The 21967-nt window shown below is 40.5% G+C and overlaps 1 protein-coding gene across 2 annotated transcripts in view; it reads right to left on the bottom strand.

Moving 5' to 3' along the window:
- Positions 1 to 21967, bottom strand: part of edil3a (EGF-like repeats and discoidin I-like domains 3a) — a 99107-nt gene that overhangs the window by 15554 nt on the left and 61586 nt on the right. For both annotated transcript variants that reach the window (XM_076159906.1, XM_076159905.1), the window contains exons 5-8: positions 18945 to 19126; positions 9320 to 9475; positions 8187 to 8331; positions 6434 to 6618 (exon numbers count right to left, since the gene is read on the bottom strand). In XM_076159906.1, coding sequence (XP_076016021.1) covers positions 6434 to 6618; positions 8187 to 8331; positions 9320 to 9475; positions 18945 to 19126 — 668 coding nt within the window. The remainder of the gene's footprint in view (positions 1 to 6433; positions 6619 to 8186; positions 8332 to 9319; positions 9476 to 18944; positions 19127 to 21967) is intronic.

Genomic DNA, 21967 nt, shown 5'->3' with positions numbered 1-21967 from the left:
CTCCTGTCTACTGCCAAGTGTTTCTGTGTTTGCGACCTTGTTATTTATTGGAACAGTAAATGCCACAACCTGAGCACCTACTGATGAGATTGTGAATAGATTCCACCAACTTGCCATTAACCGTAGCCACTTGCTTATTCCTTAACTGGAGCCAGCTTTTGTCCAACCTACAACATCTCCCTATCTATTATCTCTCTATCATCTACAACAACTAAGATAGTCGCTATCCTGTTGAAGTTCCAACCTCCTGAGTGAGTGTCTGTTGATGACCAGACACCACAAGAGGTTTCTGAGACACAAGATTGACATTATGAAGATATATGGTTTCTAAGAAAAGTAGCAGTTTGTGATACCATCGAATGCAAATGAGCTTCTCAGGACCTTCAGAAGAATCTAGATGTCATTGCTCTAGGCATATGTATGTAAACTGCCTGGCATAAAAGCAGGACAAAAGATTGATTGTCACTCCCGTGACCTCCAAAAGAAGATGAACTGATGCAACGCGGCTGTGTGTGATTGATCGTCAAGTGCCTGGATCAGTGTTGCATGCAGGGAGAGTATTGTTTGTGCTGTGTGCAGCCTGGACGGGGCATCTACATTATTTATTTATTTAAAGATCTTTAGGCCAAATTTCAGTATCCAGTATCTACGTTACTCCTGGAAATCACTGTGGAAGGCATTGCACTGGACAGAGATTGTTGAGGCAACATCACACTAGGATTCTGAGTTGGTTTATGTAAGTTCTTCCGTGACAAACATCTCAATTCCACACATACTGTACTTCTCCTCCATCAACAATTTGGTATTTCTAATCTACAAACCTGTCCCGTGTTTCTCCTTGAGAATGAGAATTTCAGTGGTTACTATTACTACTACTACTACTTAGATTCTCTCTAGCTTTACAAAGAAAAAATTGTGTACTACAGATTTTGGTCCCCTCCTCATTTTGCTTTATTATATTTAATAAATACTACATAGTAGGAATACAGTTTATTCAAAATATGGAATTTATGGAAGGAAGTTGGAGCAAAGATTGTGTGATTTTCACCAGAATCTCAAATCACCCACAGTCTGTATGAATGGAGAGCTTCTCTTTCTGATCATATTACAGTCATCAGAGTACAGTCCTGTCTCTGTGAGCTCTCTATGACATGATTGTTCTCTGATGAGTGTACTCCCACAGCGTTATTGTGCACCGCCTCAGTTTGTTCAAAAGCAACCCCAGAGACTTCTGATCTCTGATGATTAACCACCAGTACAGTCATCATCAGAATGTGATGGATATGTGATCCATCAGCTCTCTGTAGTTGCAATGATGACCGTGTGCGTATTCAAGCTCATCCAGCTCATTAATCTAATTAATGTAAAATTAAAACACCACAGGCTACTCGCTCATGTACAACGTTTCCCTGCTTGTTCGTCTCATAATAAATATCATCTGTTTGAGGAGGACACACTTGTATAATTCAAAAAATGAATGACAAAAATCCCAAATCCAAACATATTAGAATAATGACTTTGCTCTCTAAACTCCCCCAGGACAGAGCAATAATCTCTGTCTGTAAGTCATGTGTGCACCATTACGTACAATGCTTGGACATAATTCCCTCTGATCAAAGCGTGGGTGGATGATTGTTAATGATGTCGACAGTTTGATCTTCGCTCTTATGTCATTAAAAAGCCTTGTTACACTGTGACACAGACCTGATCCGGCATAATTTGTTGACCACCTCAGTTATTTCTTCATTTTATTTGAGGTGCCATATATCTGCTCTTGATGCTTTTGTATTTCATGCACAAGTGAGAGACGCTCCCGGCTGCTCTCTGAGGAATCACCACAATGATAGGGCGTCCTGGCTGCATGGGCTGCCCCGTTGGGAGGATAAAAGCAGTTTGATTGGAAGTATCAGCCACTACCCCTGACTCACCCACTGATATTGTATGATAATGTATTCATCTTAAAAACACCCAGTTTCCAAGTGCCACCCAGCTCCCTGTCACCAAAATACCAAAAGTGAGTTGCCACACCCCAAGTGCAGTGGGGACTGGATCGCTCCACTGCGCTTTAAGGGCAACACGTTAGGTAGGTATAATGTTACACCAGCTTACCCTCAACGATTAGACACGCAGTTGTTATTCCTTTCTCATTGACTGTTACCACTGAAGAGAACCAACTGTATTGGCATTCCAGAGCTGCATTTCGTGAAGTTTGTGCTGGAGAAATAATGAACAGCCATTTCAAGTGTGAACAAATGATCAAAATCTGGGTCTCATTAATATTAAGACCTTACACTGACTAACGGGATCATCATGCGCAGTGGGACATTGGGAGCCAGCTCAAGGAATGGGGTGTAATGTCACTGCTGCTGCCCCAGATTACTTAGTCACCCACTGTGCTGCCTCTGAGGCCCTGTGTGTTCCTGTCTGACCAGCACAGAGACACTGAGCATGCAGTGCCTGAGCAGCTCGCCTGCCACTAATTAACTCTTCAGCATCTGCCTGTGTAACCCTGCAATCTCCCTCTCGACAGGCTTTTGCCAGACGACGTGCTTCGCTCTACATTTGCTATTCCACGTTCACTCGAGTTCCTGAGGTCTTGATATTGTACAACACTACTGTCAATGTCTTGGCTACATTGTTATCCTGCTGCAGCCTGCTGTTTGCTTTAGGGTCCAGGCTGATCCAAACCAGCACAACATAGCAGATATTTTCCATATTCAGCATATTGTACAATATAACATCGATCTTTGTTCAACAGAACAGGAAGGATTATAATCTAAAAAATGTCAGGTCTATAGTTTTTACCATAAAAGACAGATGTCAGAGCTATCAGCAGGCTTTCTGCTTATAAATACAATAAATTACCTATAGCTACTCCTAATTAGAATTACAAATGGCCATGTTTTTGTTCTTTTCTCCACGTTGATCTTCATTACAGTACACAAGGGAGACTTTTAAGCAACAAGGAATGCCACGTTACATTGTGTGCTACACTACTTCATCAGGCAAGCTGAGCATTGATATTTGATAATGGCCAAATGCTGATATTGGTGTTGACATCCATATACCATTAACATGGAGGCTACGCTCTCTTTTCCAGTTTCCACACAAGTTATTGTAGACTCCTCCACAGAGGCAGAGGTGATTATCAGGGTGCCACAGCCACAAGCTGCACATATTTATCGCTGTAAGGAGATAATTGGCTGTGAAAACCACAGCGAAACGGGATAAACAAGCCACAAGAAGAAATTTGCTTTTAAGCTTGTTAGGAGGCTTTATATACAGTACCATTTGGAGGTTAAACCGTGGACTTTCATTGTCAAGTCCATACAAGGACATCTAGCACATTAGGTTGAGGCTACTTCTTGTGTATCGCATTTTTTCGCGTTCACCCTTTGATTAGTCATAATAAACCAGGGTAACACCATGGGTAGGTAGGTACTTTCAAAATAGAAGTAATGCTGGCATTCACTCTGTTTCCTTCCAATCTGTAATATGGGTGTGAAAATGTTCTCACAGCATTTAACATTGAAAGAAGACAGCCCATCCTCAATGTCTCAGCCTGAGCAGTGGCTTGTAGGGAATTTACATAGCAACAGCATTTCCGCCACGCTTGACTACGTAAAGCATAAAACGACAACATAAAAATCTTAAACTGAGTTCTCGAACGATGACACTGCAAACAGATATTGTTAGTGTAACCTCAAAGGTCCAATATTCACCAAAATACCAGCCATCTGAACCTCTCCTTCCTTTTTGTTATGCACAAAGGTCATTTTAAGGCCTTTACAGTGGTAATAAAGTCCTAATATGAGGTAGATTATGTTGATAAGATTTGCTGATTTGTTAGGCACAGCATCAATGAGTTTAGTTTTTCTGGTTGGTGGTTACAGAATAAATGTCTAAGGAGAAACTAAATACAGCAGAAACTGATATTGGGAAATATTCAAATAATAATGAGGATAAAAAGGTACAGGTCTGACCTCCTGCATGCTTCTTATTGCTGACTTCGATTGTTCCTTATCTTACAGGCCCCGACAATCCTCACAGCCTGTCCATTACACACACTCTACTGTTATTATATCTGCTATTCTATCTGCTCTTAGGGCTCCGTTCTGTCGACGCACTTTACAGGTTTCATATTGGAGGCCTTCCAAAAAAATATTTGAGGAAAGTCGCTGTATTTGCAGCACTTAACTAACAGAGCAGAATTAACAAGAAAATAAGAATCCTTTGCCACAGTTTGACAAAGAGTACAAAAACACCTTGCCCCCAAATAAGGAGCTGTGAGGCTGCAAACCAAATTAGAGATGAGAGATGATTTGTGAAGTGCGAGTCACAGTGTGTCCACCCCTGCTCACTTCTTTGTATGAGGAATGTTTCTAATAATCAAACATAAAACTCTGGCACGGCGTTGAAAAGCTGGTTCACAGCGCACATGTTCTACACATTAACAGGGACTCTGTGAAATGAAAAAGTAGCTACCGTTTCTCTGCTAATTTCCGTTTGCTGTGTGGACATGTTAATGTGCATCATTAACTAATCAGCTTATGCCAGCTGGAACACTTGGCAGCCCAGTCTAACGGCTTCAGCCTCTCTCTCTTGAAAGCATCTTGAAAGATTCTGTTTCAGTCTCCCTCTGTGTGATTTTATCTCCCACCGGGCAAAAATAGGCTTAGTTTGGATCGAGCCCAACAGAGCTGCAGCTTTCGGTGTTTTTCCTGACTGTTTTTTTTTTCACAAAATGCAGTAATTATTCTGCTTAAAAATGTGCTGCTCAACAACTGCTTTTAAATAATTTCAACATTTTCAATAACATCTCCCTGACTTGTAATTGTTTAAACATGAACTATGAGCTAAATAAGAAGTTTGCTTTTGACACTATTATTGCATACTGTATACTTACTGCATACCTACTGCAATAACAGTATACTATAAAACTATATAGAGTATATAAAGCACTGTACTTGCATTTTACATGTTGAAAACCAGGTAATGACTGTATAGTATGCTATGGCAGTGACCTCAGGTCCGGTCAAGAAATCCATTCTGATGTCGGCAAGGTTCACGCTGCTCCTCCGCACAGCACAGCAGCTGTCTTGATTAATAGGAATACTTAATTTGTCATTAAGTCTGGTTAATTCCATTCATCTGTACGGTCATTCAGTGATGCCACTGCAAATCAATTACTCCCCATGGCAACCAGTCTGAGGAAGACACTGATTGTGGGGATTTAACAAATGCAATGAAGTTTTTATTACGTTTAGTAAAGCACTGGTCAATTCCAACACTTTAATGCTGAACACCAGCAAAGCACTGAACACTATCAACTTCCCAAACCCCATGTAGTATACGCCTGTGTGGCAGAAAAGGTCTTTGGCAATGGAAACCATTGATTTTCTCACTGCGTCTGTATAGCATCGCCCCTCTCCTGCCAGCACAGCATGTAATATGAGACCGCAAGTTTTCCTTTACCCACACTGATCAATTTTGCTTAGGCGAGCTCAGAGACCTGTATGGGGCACCGTCTAAGTACCTGTCTCATCAGCCCTGCATACCCTCATCCTCGGTGAAAAGCCTTTCACTGTAATAAAAAACACATGCGACTCAAGACACAACAAATCTAATAAGGGCCCGACAAGCCGGTGGGACGACCAAGCCTTAACTGTGTCACAGCTACGGAGGCGGCATGGGCGGATTAAATGCAGCTGGAAAAGACCGAGAAATCAAAGAAATCGCCTCGATCTTCAATTCACCACAATTCCTTTTATGGGGCTCTGTTTTACTGCCCGAAGAAAGACACAAATCCTCCGTCTAAAAGCAGAAAGTATTTACTGGCTTTTATCTTAGAAGGAAAAAATCCAATATGTGAGGCCGTACGTGAGGGCACGCCGGGCATTTGTGTATCTGATTGATATGTATCTTATGCCCCCGCGTCCTCTATCCATCTCACATATTGTTAAGCAGAAAGTCGGGGTGTAAATGTTCACTCAGAGACAAGCCTTGTCCCTTTCAGTGAGCATTTTCAGCCATCAGTTACTGTAATGAAAACAAATGGGTTGGCTGGTTTCATAGAGATAAAACCCTGAGCTGTGGCCAAAGATAAATCCTCCAACAGAATGTCAGAATGAAAAGAAAACTGACTAACAGAAATTCAAAGCAAATAAATCTTGAAAATGAAACAAGCAATAATTGACTTCACTACATGAATGAATAATAACAAGTGTGTGAACAAGTGTGAAGTGAAATTCATCTGAAACACTCACTATGCATTATAATGCACACACCATCTCTTTCTATGTCTAGGAGGTATCAGCCGCATAAACACCTCTCTCACTCTAAAGTTGATTTATATTCTGTTGTTGTAAGTTGTTGTTTTGTTGCTAAGACAGTGATTTATTCCTTACAATATATGAAGTATTTATCACCTTACCTGTAGCCACTGTGACTGGTCACTGTGTCCAGCTGTCCAAGCATTCACCTTTCCCTGCTTGTCCAGTCGGGCCTTTCCAGGCTCCCAAGTGAACATATCCATGTTGAGCGTCCTGAAGATGCTGGAAGCTGTGACCTGGTAGTCCTGGACATGGCCTGACTTCATTCCGAGTGGCTCAGAGCACCCTTGTATCAACAAAACAAGGATAATTGGTTTTACTTCACCGACTGCACAACTCAGAGAGCCATGTTAAGCTCTTCAAAATATGCGATTTCGTTCCACGTTGGTGTAAGATGCTTTTGTTTCCACAACCTCACCAATGTCACATAAGACATTTTCAAGATAAATGTAGAGGTTTTCTTCAATGTAAAAAAAACCCCACATCCTCTGCTATTTAAGATTTAAGATTTAAGATACTTTATTAATCGTCATTTTGCATGCAATTCACAGCAAATCGCATGCAATTGAAATTTATCTTGCACCCCCTCATATCACACACACACAAACACATGCATCACAGAGGGGGTGCAGGGCAGCCATTATACGGCGCCCGTGGAGCAGTGTTAGGGGTTTGGTGCCTTGCTCAAGGGCACCTCGGCAGTGCCCTGGAGGCAAACTGGCAACTCTCCAGCTGTCAGTCCACTTTCTTGGTCCATACGGGACTCAACGCGGCGACCCTCCGGTTCCCAAGCTGAATCCCCTATGGACTGAGCCACTGCCGCCCCATTTCTGATACTCCTCAGACATGCTGGTGGCTAATTCAAAAATGCTTTTGACTTTTCTTTGTCTCTTGACTGCAACTGAAGTGCACTGTCTGAGTCCTCCACCCTCCACCACAGATCCAGTGGGGTGCAAAGCCTGGACTGTGGTACTGAGCAGGTTGGGGGTGAGAATGTGTCGGGGCACAGCAGCCTCTCTCTGTTACTATTCTCTCCTATTTGACTATTCTACTGTCTTATATGAGTTTGTGTTCGGACTAACCATCCCTGTGGAGCCCCCACACTGTGAGTGTTCAGGCACTTAGACCGTGTGCCTCTCTCTCTCTCTCTCTCTCTCTCTCTCTCTCTCTCTCTCTCTCTCTCTCTCTCTCTCTCTCTCTCTCAGGACTCATGTTATTCGTCTTTTGCCGTATTATTGTATTTCTCCCACCTGTGGTTCATATTGCACAACTGGCTGTTGATTCAGAGGGAATCTCTCTTTGATTTGCCTCTCTCAATGTTTTTTTTCTTTTGCTCATACATGAAGGTTTTTGGGAGTTTCTCATTCTCTTCCTGGAGAGCTCTGAGCTAGGCATGGAAACATTTGCTATTGTGGGCCTGTAAAGCCCTTTAAGTCATTGCATGTGATATTGGGCTTTCCAAATAACCTGATATTGTTGTAAATTAAAAGACAAACAAAGCAGAAGATTTGCCACTTTAAACTTAAATTGCCTATAGCGAGACATGACAAACAATATCATCTAGATAAAATAGAATACATGCTTAAACATACCATTACAGGTGAAATAAAGTCAATACATTAATTGGCTATAAAATTGATTTAATTTAAGAAATGTAAACATAATGATTGAGATTTGGAAATACTACACCTGCAGCATCCAAATCTTGCAACATTAAGTCGTAATGAACTGCAATGTAAAAGTCACTCTTAAGTCACCATTTATCCCGGGATGCTCTTCATAATTTGAAGGCAGCCAATGTCCCAAAAATCAGACATTCGTCATGCAACCAAATGTGATTTTAAACTGACTCACCTGTAAGCTCACACCCGAGAAGCTCCATGCGTAAGGTGCAGTGCCTCCTGCAGACTTGGGGGTAAATACGGACATACTGGGCTTCAATGGGAGGGGTGAAGGAGTTGGCCGATGGAGCGCTGTTATCGACATTTCCTCTGAAAATCTGCAGCAGGAGATGGAATAACAGTATATCAGAGTGGGGAGGATGGTGCAGCAGATAAGTTGCACTGCTATTTATTGTAGCAGTCTATCTGGTGCTGTCTCCAGTGAGTACTCCGTATTCAACAAATTGCTGTCATTCAAGGTCAATGAGCTAGAATTACAGGCAAAAATGGACAATTTCTCGCACCATTTGAGCCCATAATTTATAAGCACAGTGGTGTGTTTTAAATTAGTGTTCCAATTATATAGCTATACCTTCTGGAGAGTTTTATCTAAATGACATTAAATAGTCGCTGATATGAGTGTGTAATTTGAGTGAGTGATCATCTGCCTGCTGTATGTGTGGGAAGCAGAGAGAGGAAGAGAGTGACAGGAGACAGGAGCTCTCCCTGGATGGCAGCACATCCATGATGTAAGGAAATAAGAAAAGGGTCAAGGGTCAGGACTTGTGGGTACTCTTAACATGCTGAAAAAAAACACACACACACTCCCACAAGAGACAAGGAAGGAGAGAACAGAGAGATAAAATAGTCAGGTCCAGACTCCAGACTCATTGATCCGAGTAATAAATTTGAGCAGAAGTTTGGAGGTCGGGGTCATTCTGAGCTTGGCCGAATGGAGGACAGCCGTGGTTTGCTGTCAGGGATGATAGAACACTGTGTGGCCTATTTGGTGGCCGTTCATCCCCAAATAGTATAAAAATTCAATCTAGAAGCCATAAAAGAGGAGGGGGGTAAGGGGCAGCAAGATGGGCCCGGTGTGTGCTAGCTAATTAAAAAGCCATCTCATCATGTCCTCCACCCTGCCCTTGACTGGGCGTACAGGCTCGAGTTGCTAAGCGGGCATGTGTGTGCACGCAAGTGTGTAGGGGGGGGGCGGGGCGTAGGCATGTGTAATGGTGGGTTTGACAGAGTTGAGACTAAAGAGAAAGGACAGAGAGATGACAAAGGATGTGAATGCAGGTGTGTGTGTGTGTGTGTTTGTCCCACCATATCGCTGTTTGTGGCCTTGACTTTGTATGTTCTCCAGGTCTTCCCATCATCACTGTAGGCCACTTTGTAGGACTTGACGTACTCTGGGCTCCCGATTCGCTTTGCACCCTGGGTAATAAGGCCTGTGACCCTCATTCTCCTCAGCAGGTTTATCTGTGGGTAAAAAGGAAAAATCATGACATTACAGTCTTATTTCTTTGACTGCCAATATGTGTGTGCGTGTGTGTTTGAATGGCTACAGTGTGTGCATTCCAGTCATGGGAATCAATTCACCCCCTTGTATCTTTTCTGTCAGGCCCATCCATCTTATTCAGAAAGTCTGGGATCAAATGGAACATTTAATCAATCCCTGTGCTCCAGATTCAGTCTGTCAACCCCACACAGAGTGCCAATACGGTGCCAATGTACAGGCCGAAGAGAGAATAGGGTGGTGAGGAAGAGGAATGTGATGAATGCTTTCATAGATCCTGCATAGTGCGTGCAAAGCAGGATCGTTATTATCTAAGCAGAGTGGATGTGTTACACACCTCAAATGGGCCTAAGCTTTGACGTGGTTATCAATAATAGGGCACTTTTAGTCTGAACACAATTGTTTCCACTACAGCTAAAATGCACCTGTTACCTTTCGTTTATGCCACTAATGCTTTGAACAATTTCCCACCCTTAAAATGTTTGCGTTCAGGGTGCGGTCCAGTTTATTTATTTTGAAGCTGCTATTCTGGCACAGTGGGTTTTGATTCAAACTGTACCAGATTTTTGTGGCCGATTTTAGATATCGGTGTTTCAGACTAAGAACAATCAGATGAAGATATTATTGACATCGGAAGTAAATACATTTAAGACTAAATCAAAGAAATAGAGCAAAATAACAATTTAAATATAAATATTTATTAGTATTATTTTATTTTTTAAATATAGTAAATAAATATATACTTATAAGCCTTGTCAAATTAATCACAGAAACACAGCAAAGCTCACAATTGCTATTGAGATTCCATGTATTGGATCACAAAACTGGTAAAAACACACTTTCTTTAATAAACAAACGTGAAATTTGTGTACTTTCAACACTAAATGCTACTGAACCTGCTTGGCCAGGTTGCTAACTAGGTTGCTGTTGTGAAATATCATGTTCAAACATTTTTATGGCTATTTGTTCAAAAGTTTGTGTGTGTAGTGTGTTGTCATGGGGTGTGTAAAAACAGTTGGTTCTTACATGTTCCTTACAGCAGAACCACAGCAGGTTTAAGCTTGGAACTTCTGCTGTTTGTTGTAGCATTTGATCTGCTCATTTTGAAAGCGTTTCTGTGCCATAGTGGGTCAGTTGCATTATCGATCCGATAAACTGTTTTGAGACAGTACTGTCCCAGTTATCAGGATAGAAATTTCATATTTCTGAAGACATTTTGGGTTTGACACCTAATTGAACTCCCTCTGATCCTTTGAGAAACATCTTAATGGCCAAAATCTAAATGGATTAGTATCTAATAGCCCAAATTGGAGAGTCTGAATTCCAAAAACAGTCTTCAATCATGTCCATGTTTCTCTACAGGCTCTATTTAAAACACACACTGTAGCTTGTTGAGTAAAATGTGACTCTGTGTGATACTAGTGGTCCTTTGAGTGCTTGTTTCAGAATGAGAGGGGAATTATCAAGAGTTATTTTGTTATTGCTCTTAAAAGCTCCACATGATAACAGCTCACTTCAATTGAACATGAAGAGGCCTGTGGTGCCTCAGGACTGGCTAAGTGGTGGGCAACACACACACACCAACACAATCACACACATCCTGTCTGTTCTGACAATTCGTATTTATATTAACAAAATAAAACAAAAACCCAGAATAACACGAGAAATTTACAGTACCATTATACTCTGACACATCTCTGACAAAGACAATACTAATAGCATTCATTATTCAACACTTTGGCATAATGTTCTCACAAAGCTTCATGATTTTGAAGAAATAACACCTTGGCTCATCTCACTCACCCTCAGTCCAAATATAAAAACACAGCTGTTTAGTGTTCCATAGCTGAAGAACAGACGAGCAGCAGTAATACAGTACTGACGGAGTATATTGCAAAGGACCGTTAACCTGAAATGGCCAAATCTATAAGGGACATCCATAGTAAAATAGAAAACAAGTTAGATTTTTTTTCCACCAACTTTGCTCACAGTTTTTACTCTGACCGCTGCATTGGTCGGTTGAAGACCGGATTGTAAAAGTTCATACAGACTCAGTTTGTCTTTCTGATAATGAGAGAGGTTTAAGTTGTGTCTCCAGGGGATATTACAGAGAATTGTCTCTTATGGATCAGCATTCTAAACCAACAACACTACAGGAAAATTATAATTCTGCTGCAGAGTGAATTTACCCTCTAATTTACATCCAGAAACACTCAATTAAACCTATTTTTCTACATACTTAGACCATCGTATTGACTCAATTATACATAAGGACCCTCTTAAACTTCTAGAGCTGCACTGACCCACTCTTTTCCCATTCACAGCATTTCTTCTCTCAATTTGCTCCACACAGACAGATACTTCTCTCACTAATTAGACACACTGTCACTAAAAGGCCAGTGCCGGGGTAATTGGGGTGATCCTTTACATCTTTAATGACCACTCAGGAATGCACCTCCGTCACTTCACGACTAATTGTGATACATTAAGTTGTTTGAGTGATGTGATGTAGGTTAGGCACTATCCCCCATCTGTAGAACTTTGTCTACAAGACCTATGTCTTACCAAGACGTTTGTGAGAGGCAGTTGGTGTAAAATGCTTTAAATGACAAAAAATGATATGCTGTAGGTAAGTAAATCTGTGAGATACTAATGTTCTATTTCATTGTTTAAAACACAAAGATGATAGCGCTGCTTTGAAGCAAAGAGTGCTCTATTCACCGAGAAAATGCTTAGTGTTACCTTGGGCCTCATTCTCACATCCCACCTTTAACGACCACAAATATGAAGAATAACCAAGAAAGATGTGTTTTTATGTGCTAATAGTTCAAATAGGGCCACATTTAGGTCTTTGTCCTTCTAACAAATATTTTTTTTAAATCTTCTTGCTTTGAAAAGATCTGAAGTGTTTTTACAATTGTCAGCGTTTAATGGGAAGTATTAAGTGTATCGCATATTAATGGTCTTGATTTTGCTGTAGAGGTACAGTACATTTACATGGAGTTACATCTGGTCTACTGCGCTATGGCGGAAAATAAGTGACACAACTCTTTAAAAGAAGAACAAACTTATAGTCATGTTTGAATTCCAAACTTTGCAGTGTCAAGACTGATCTGAAATAATTTGTCAAGTGAACAAAGAAGCTCCAAATAGAAAATGGATCTAATTATTTTCCCCTTTTCATTTCCTCCAGTGGGTGTCAGTTGACTGACAATAGTGAAAGTGTCATTTAGGATGCATGCCAATATAAAAAACACTAAACCTGAGCACAATGAAATAATGGCACATTAACTCTGACAAAACCAAATTATGATTTTTTCTGTGTGCTGTGATGGATTATCTAGACAGGCAAATGAAGGTCATTTTCCCCACAGTTCAAAACTAAATTGCTGCAAATGACTCATTCTAAAGGTAGAAAAGGCTCTGATTATACTGATTGTGTGCAGACATAATCGTCAATGTAAATGAGAGATGCAACCCAAATGAATGGCAGAACCGTCATAATGGAAGTTAATGGGAAGTAATGGAAATAAAAGGAAAGAAGAAAATAGAATAGACACTTGCTAAGACCTGAACTACAGGGAGACCATGCAAATAAGGGGAATGTTTCTGTCACTGTGACTATTATATGTACTTAAAACCTACTTAAATGTCATGTGGGATCATACCTTTTACAAGCGCCATCAGCACATTGTTATGATGAGACAACGTCCCTATCAGCATTCACATCAAATGGCTCATAAAATGTTAGCAAAAAGAAAATGCATTATTTTAAATGAACCAACTAATAATCAACATGTTCCATTAGAGCAGTGGTTTCCAAACTTTTTATTTCGCGCCGCCCCACTTTGGGAACCACTGCAATAGAGCAACATGATAGCTTTAATCTTTTACAGGTATAACTTTCCACATGAGTGATAAAACTCTCTGTAGTGGATAGGTGTGTGCTCCAACCCCTCCTGTTCAAATCTGTACCAAAACTAATGTCTTTACACATCAGTTTTGGTACAGTTTAGTATTTTAAAACATTCTATTACTACAAGGTGATTCACTGCAGTGGTCAGTAGTTATGTCATATCTGCTGAGCATCAAACTCGACCAAACTAATTGGAGCATTGATGAGTGTGTTGGAAAGCTTAGAAGCTCTTATATTGGATGAAACCAACATTGATCAGTGTAGGTGGGAGAGAGTCATAGCAGTGTTCTAGCTGAGAATATGTTAAAACTCCATGTCAAAATGTAAATGCCTACTTGTTGTTTGTGGGGGGGCCGTGCTGTGGCCGTGCCCTGAGGCTGACGCTACACAGAAGAGGTACAGACTTTTATTAAATACAAAACAGCCACGACATGTGTTGATAGCCTTGTGCTGAGTTCTTAAGGTCTGGGCTTGGCTGTGTTAGCGAGCAAATGATTTTATTGATCTGTTGATTTGTTTGTTGTGTGTGGATTTAGATGGAGGCGCCAACCATAGGGGGCGCTCTGTGCAGGAACGCTGAATTTATCCTGGTACACTAAACACAAATGATCAGAATCAGACAATGGTTGAAACAATCAGTAGTCATCAGCCCATGTTGGCATCACTATTGTTTATTTTGAATAAAGAGATGATAAGCTCTTTTCTTGCATCCTGTCACAAAGAGAAAATTGCAAGCTTAGTCTGCATGGTGTCCCCCTCTTCCATTTTGAAGCGGATTAAGTGGTCTCTTACAGCTCTTAGCGTAGGCCAAGATATTAGAGCATATTTGGACAGAATACATGCCGTATATACAGAATACATATTAAATCATATAGCATAAAGCATCCTGCTGGTGCCAATGCAAAAGACATCACATGTCAAGTAAATCATAATATACCCTGAGAATAAGAGAGGATCAATTTTGAATTTCAGATGAAGTCGGGTTGTTGTGACACCAGTTTCTTTGTCTTCATTTCCAATCCATTGTTCAGTGCTGCAACCCCAGCTTTCCATTAAGCTATACATCAATATTAAAATGTCCTTCTTGCATTGAGAATCGACAATAATTGCTGCAGCTTTTTGTTGCTTGTTGCTTTCAGCCAATTTTCTGGTTATCTGGACAAAAACCACCAAAACAATACAGGCTTATACAAAAGCGTGGGTGGCTGCTCCCACACAAATTGCCCAGAATTAAACAGCAGACAGCACAAGTAAAAGAGCGACTGGTGAACAAAGGCAAATGTTTAGCAAGCAAAGGGATGGATTGTTTTAAAAACAGTTTGTATCCAAAACAAGGGTTATAATGCCAGTCAGGAGATTTTTATTCACCAAGCGCTCAGACTGTCCAGTGGTGTGCCTATCCTGACAATAGCAATCTTATCGTTTCAATTCATGTCACACTGTGTAGGAGGAATATCTGTGTGGGCAGAAATCATCATCATCAACTTGTCATCCATCTCCACTGGTTTATAGTATCAACCTGGATCGTAGCAGCAGTCAAAAGGAGATACTTTTGGTCCTAAATTTCAGAATTTTTTCTTTGGTCACAAGAATACTAAATCGGTCACATCATACGGGATCAGAACTTCCCAAACGGTAACTTGCGCCATGATTAAGAGCCCTGTGTCAAACAATACAGCATACCCACACACACAGTGTATAAATGCTTTCTTTAAATGCTGACTGGCTCACCTTAAGCTGTTTCTAATGTTAAGGCCACTATTACTAAGTCCAATCAACCCAAAACCAGTGAGATGAGTAAATGTAAAATGAGGTGCTTTGAGGACAACGCAACACACACACACACACACACACCCCCCCACACACACACACACACACACACACACTTTGGATCAAGAGTGCATAAGTGGATTGATACACTGTGATGACTACACACTGGAATGGAAATTGCTGGGGGAATTACTGCCCTGTGTCCTTGAAACTATTAAAGAGCTTCATGCACTTGTTTGTGATACGTGCGCTCCCTCACAGATGCATACACAATACAGGCACACTATAGGACCTAAGCAGTTTTTATGCAGACTTACTGAATGTTATGGATTTGTATGTGTGCTGATTTGACATGCTTAATGGTTTTGCTTTAGCAGTGAATGTAACTGTTGTAGGTCACATTGAGCATTTTCCCTTTTGCTCATGGTCATGTGGTGTATGCATATATATTGCACCGTTGCCTGCCTTGACCCCTCCTATCTTTATGGATTACCATTGAATATTATTTTTCTAGACTTTCTTTTGCTATCCTTGATGCATACTTAAAATCATATGCATTAATGTATTTTACTGTACATTTAACCTCCAGACCTCTGAGTGCGTTTTCCCCTCACACACACAGATGCTTTCTTTAAATGCATCAAGTGAAATTACTGTACTCATTTTGTATGTCATGGTTAAGATGAAAAGTAAGAGAAAATCATTTTTCTGTGTTCCATCCACTACATAGGAGAGGGATTAAAGCCCTGAAGTTAATGGAATGAAAAGCTCAGACTGACACAGAACCGCCGCAATTCTATTCAAGTTCAAGCAGGGTTCTGTATATTAACACATGCCGGCATTGACTGATGATAAAAGCTTGATGGACGAGCATCAGAGATCTGCATATAAATTGATTAACTGTTTAGTGGCAATTAAATTGTGTACAGGCCCTCCTCGCCTTACAAGTGGTTCAGATTGTTCCATTCTTCCAGCCCAGACTGCTGGAGCCATATTTTGCTGTTATTGGTCAGGCTGGCTGCATATTTCCCTAGAGTGCTCAAATGCAATTTTATGTGTGAGCTAGCTGTGGCAGGGCTGAGGAAAACTGATATTCTTGCTCTACGTGGATGTGTGAACAGCAGGAAGCTCGCATGGACACGACTCGCAAACACAGAAACACATAGGGGGAGAAATAAACAAACAAGCATACACAAAAGAAACACACATACACACATGAACCCGAGAAACACACATACACACACTTAGATATGCGTCGGTGCTTGTTGTATAAAGTCATTCTGTGATGTATTATTCAGGCTTTGTTGTGCTGTTTGATTTATTTGTTGTGGTTTACATTTAGATTGAGGAAGCTGTCAAAGATACACGCCGCACCAGAGAAAAGCTCACACGCAGCCAACCAAATCTGGCGCCATGTGTGTCATCAGGACCGGGGTTGTCATCCGTCGGTGTAAACTTGTTTCATGAGACAGATCTCGCACGACAAAAGTGCATCAGCAACTCCTTAACGTAATCCCAAAACACCGACCGTACACCTCTGTAGTCACGTCCCAATTATCCCGACTCTCTGTAGGAACACACAGCGCCCTCAGCATCCGATACAACATCCCACGTGGCATCATTAAAGTCAAACAAGCTGCCGGAATGTTTTATATCCGTACTGTACGCTGCCTATTAGCCAGCTAGTATGTTCTCTCACACATGTTTGACTGTCTTGCGCCCTCTTTCTCTCCTTTTCATACAAACCCTTTTCATTTTTGCCCCTACACGTTTCATTCCGTAGGTGTTTGGTACATTTCCACCTGGCTGCCACTGTGTAGAGTTTTTTTCCATTATATTTTGTTCACGGTTCGCTGTTTTTGTATCATGTACTTGATAACGGGAAACTTTAAAAGGGTTATGTCAGCACTGCTGCCACCATTCAAATACTACAAGTTCTACTCAAGGTCAGTGAGCAATACAATGATATGGGTCAGAGTATTTTAACTAAATTATTGATTGATTAATAACTAGAGGGCAGCCTGAGAGTGCATGGCTCCACCAACATTACTCTGAATTGCTTTTTACTATCATTATCTTTGAATACGAAAACATAATAATTATGATGCTAATTGATTGCACAGTGGCGTTGCAGATATTATGTCAAAACTGTTTCATACTGCAGAATCAGCATCATCTTAGCTACACACTGGTGATAGCAGAGTGTTTGTAGTCTTTTGTACCAGGATCAATAGCTGAACAGAAACTAAAACACATGTGTTGATAGTCCATCATAGGATTTTCATGCCTCAATATGTGTCTTTCATATTGAGTTTCAAGAAATAGACAAAATGTTGATGTTGAAAATACCACAGAATTTCTACAACATATGCTGTTGTACATCATTTGACAATCATTTAATATGCTACAGCATGTAGGCTCTAGCACAGGGTGATGATGACTATTATCCATTTTTCATTTATTTTCTGTCATTCGTAGCCAGATCAGCACAGGTGAGGAAGCTCAATGCAGGCCATTGTGACTTCAACGTTCAACACGTGCTGCCTGTTGTACTGAGACCCACTTAGGGTCTTTGGGTAGATTAGACAAGATTATTCTCTGCAGTATTCAACATGGGAAATGAAATGGACCCAAGAGTAAAAGTGATGGTAGTGGGGCTAGACAGGATAATTTAGGATGAAAGGCACCGGAGCCGGGTGGGATGTGAAGGAATACACAGAGAGCAGGAACTTTAATGAAGCTCTTTATGACGCATTACTGGTGTGGAATGTGATGAATGATGAAAGATCACCTGTGTCTCCCTCACTTCCAAACTGGACATTAAACAGAGCACAACGAAGCTCTACAGCATCGTAGGTGACAAACAGTCTGTAGTGGTAGTGGTAGTTTTGTATAGTAGTAAAATAGGTGATTGCAGTTTATGTTCTGTCTGTCCCATATGTTGCACCGTGGTCCAGGAGGAATTATATTTGACTCTTCTGTATGTCTAAAGCTCATTGTAGAAGTGACAGTTGAGTTGAATTTGATTTGAGTAATGTGGGGCGATGTAACGGAAATATGGTACAAAATGACTTTATATACGGAAATAATCAGAGAGAGATAGATGTTTACTTTAAATTGTGGTGATTAATGTTATTTGATGTAGAGAATGTTTCAGTCCAACAGTATTATGGCTGTTTAAGTGAACAATGTAACAGAGTTGATATTTCCCACCTACACACCTGGTACCTCACTAATGAGCGAGGAAACACTGTCCGTTTCCATAAATGCCATCAAACATTCATCACAAGCAACCAAAGGCAGGCATAGTGTGACTTACAGAAGGTAATGTAATGGGACATTATTAAATAATTTAGCAAACAGTTTTCTCTATAAAAACTGACTGATGGGACTTTATGAACCTTCAAGCGTCTTCACAAAGCCGAACGTGACGGCTCAGTTAAGTAACTATTAGTGGATTATTATTACAAAGTCAGACACGACAGGTGGTAAGTGGAAGTACTTCCTCACACTTGACTACATCTCCCATCTGTTCTACCTTCAACCTACTCTTTTGTTTGCTCACTGCCATCAGAAAAGTAATTAAAGTTGGACAACTTTACAAAAAACAAACAAAAAAAATATTATGGACTTATTTAAAGTCAAAAAAGGAAACCCAAATAATCTCTCTGAAAAAAGTTATGCACGTCTCTTAGTTTTTGTGTGAGGGTCTGGTCTGGTTTTGAGTGTCTGCTGTCCGCTCTTACCTGGATCCATGGCCATCTGTCATTTTCAGCAGCAGTCCAGGCGTTGACCAGGCCCTTCTTGTTGAGACGGGAAAAGTACGGGTACCACTTCTGCAAGCCAAATAGGGCTCGGTGGGTGGACGAAGCAGTTATCTGTTGGTTAGAGATGATGCCACCCTCCATTCCCAGCGGTCCAGAGCATCCTGAGAGCAGAGAGAGAGAGACAGATCAGCCTAATTGCAGATAATGGATTCACATTTTCACATGAACTACAAAAGCTTCCATTTTTTTAGGATTGTCAAAGATTTCTTCCTCCACATCATGTTTCACTTCCCCATTCAGTGTCTCCTCATTAGAGTTGATGTCATGTTTGTCTTGGTCTCAGAGATGCAATCCTCACTCTCCTCCACCTGTGCTGCATCATGAGCAGTCTGGCTCATTAAAACCTCACCTCTTCCTTCACTGTCCAACACTGTACATTCATTACCATCTCCCATAGAAACCTTTTCCTCGAGGCCGTCATAGATTTCCATCACCCTGACACATGTCTGTCGGCTCCTTTGATTCAATTAAAGCAAATTCTTACACTCTCCATTATGCCAAAGAACTTTTGTAAGACACAGCTGTCAACAAGGGAGCTTTTCTCTCCCTCCCATGCGATCCACATCCGAGCGAGAGACATGTTGCTCCTTCATCTCTTCCATCACTAACAGAGCCCTCAGACTAGTTCCAAAGGGGCTACAAACACTTCTCGACAGCATCATCCCCGAAGGCAACAAGCTTTGCAGAAGCTTTAAATATCCTGCAGGCTGCAATAATAAAGTCAGGAGGCATGACACCAATCTTTTATCAGACCCCAGTGCTGTCCTCTCTTTATTAAGCAGCTTGTTTTTCCATCTTAATACTGCACGACATGTTCACGCACAGCAAGAACAGTTTCATAAAACATACAATGCATTATGGAAATCCTAATTAGGGCAGAGAATTCATTGGGCTGCAAATCTATCGCTTGCCTCTTGTCGCCATGATATAAAAAGTAAATTTGAAAATGCAATAATAATAGAAAACACATCATAAATAACAGAGATTTAAGGAGGCAATATTATATGTTAGAGGCACAACACAGGCCACTGTATATGAATGTATGACTCTGAGGAAAAGTCTGGGAAAAGTTTCCACTGCTTCTCTGCTAGTTACCAGAACTTTCAATACTTGGTTAGACTGGCAAGCTGCAACTTTTTCATGCTGTTATAAGAAAACAGCCTTAACAAACACTATGGCATTGTGAAGTGTGGACTGGAACTAAAAGAATAACAAACTTGTGAGATCAACATGACAACTCTTTCAGCCATAATTCATATTTTCGGACAGATACCTTAGTTTGCTATGCCAATAATCATGAATATCAAAAAACCATCACTGTCGGGTTTTCTTAGTTGGCAAAAAACTTTTCTTTAAATTATTTGGAAATCATTTATAGTCATTATTTTGCAAAACTTCCCCACGTCTAGAAAACCCATGACCCAATCCTACGACTTTTCCAAAGACTCCAAAGACCAGCTTAGGTTAGAATCAACCAGGGTGTGACGTGAATGCAAATCTGCATTAAATAACATAACCGAGCCTTCGTTCAGGCTTCCTAATTGATATTCCAGGTGTTGCGAGAAAATAACATCAGCGGTTGAACTTGGTTTGAACTGTTGATCCAAACAGCTGTAGCACTTCTCCACCATAAGATATTTAAATGTGACATAATATATTTCTTTTACAGCCTTGAGTAAGTCGAAGGCAATCAGCTCCACATCCAATATGATTCTTAAAGGTGTCATTAACAATTTCTTCACTAAGATGTGGCTTTAAATGCTGAGGTGATCTGATGAACACGAGGAGAAAGTAAAACAGCATCGCAACTGTGCTCGAGGTATGGCAGATGTTTAATGTTCAATTTATGCTTCAAGTCAAGGATCTAAGATATCTTTGGTAATTGGGCATAATTTTCAGCATATGTGATTACCTCTACGGATGGGACTTTGCAACCACCGCCCACTCACTTCTCATTTTCATTGCAAATGTTAAATTTAATTATACAGCACATAAGCGTAGTAAAGGAGGATTTGGATGGTTTTCTTGACAGCACCGGTGTTGATTATCTATGTATGTCAATTTCACATGTGTGTCTATAAACAGTTTCAATTATCCACTGTTGCTTTCCACAGCTGCTTAACTGGAATTCCTTCTAATTCAGTTAGTGGCTATTTTGAGATCAGACAGCAATTAAAATAAGGGTATATTTAAGTTTTTTCTTGGCTTTCTTTACTGTCTAACTTTGAAAACGTGACGTGTGATGAAAATGATACATTATAAACAAAAACACAATGCCTCTGTTTTAATTACATAATTCAATATATTCACAACAGCAGCATGGACATACATTTACAGACTGAGCATTAATTATATACTCAAGTGCGCAAAATTGCTAAAGGTTTATTGTGTTTAAAAATATGTAACTTATTGTTTGCTGTGTGTTTTTTAAATCTTCACTTGTGGCAAAGCTGTGAATGTTACATGGGGGAAATTACCTGAAGCTGCAGTCAGGGGCATTTAATTCTTTATCAAAGTTGAAAGTCCTGAGGTTTAACGTGAACCTCGAGTGTGTTCAAATCAAATTTATGTTCGACTGCATTTGTTATTATACAACAGCAATAAAGCAGCACATCTGACAGTGAGAGGAAGCAGTGTGTGCATTTGTGGCATTTGTTCTGCTTTTCAGCTTTTACTTTCCATAGAGAATCACAGTTATGTTTTCATGTAAATTAAGTGTAGGGGACATATCTAAAACACAATTACTGGTGTGAAAAGGTGCCATCTGTGAGCCAAATATAGACAAAGGTGTTGTCTCACTGCTAAATATCAAAGCTGCTGTCACTGAACTCAATTTACAGATTACTTCCAAACACTCAACAACAGCTAAATCTGATAAACAGTCTTTAGAATCTAATAATTGTGTGCTCTGTGAAAAAGAAAACAGATCTCCCTGGCGCCTC

Source organism: Genypterus blacodes, unplaced genomic scaffold (assembly GCF_046128005.1).
Source record: "Genypterus blacodes isolate CSIRO-AG114 ecotype Tasmania unplaced genomic scaffold, CSIRO-AGI_Gbla_v1 ptg000099l_1, whole genome shotgun sequence".
Taxonomy (NCBI): domain Eukaryota; kingdom Metazoa; phylum Chordata; class Actinopteri; order Ophidiiformes; family Ophidiidae; genus Genypterus; species Genypterus blacodes.
This window is presented reverse-complemented; position numbering and strand designations above follow the sequence as displayed.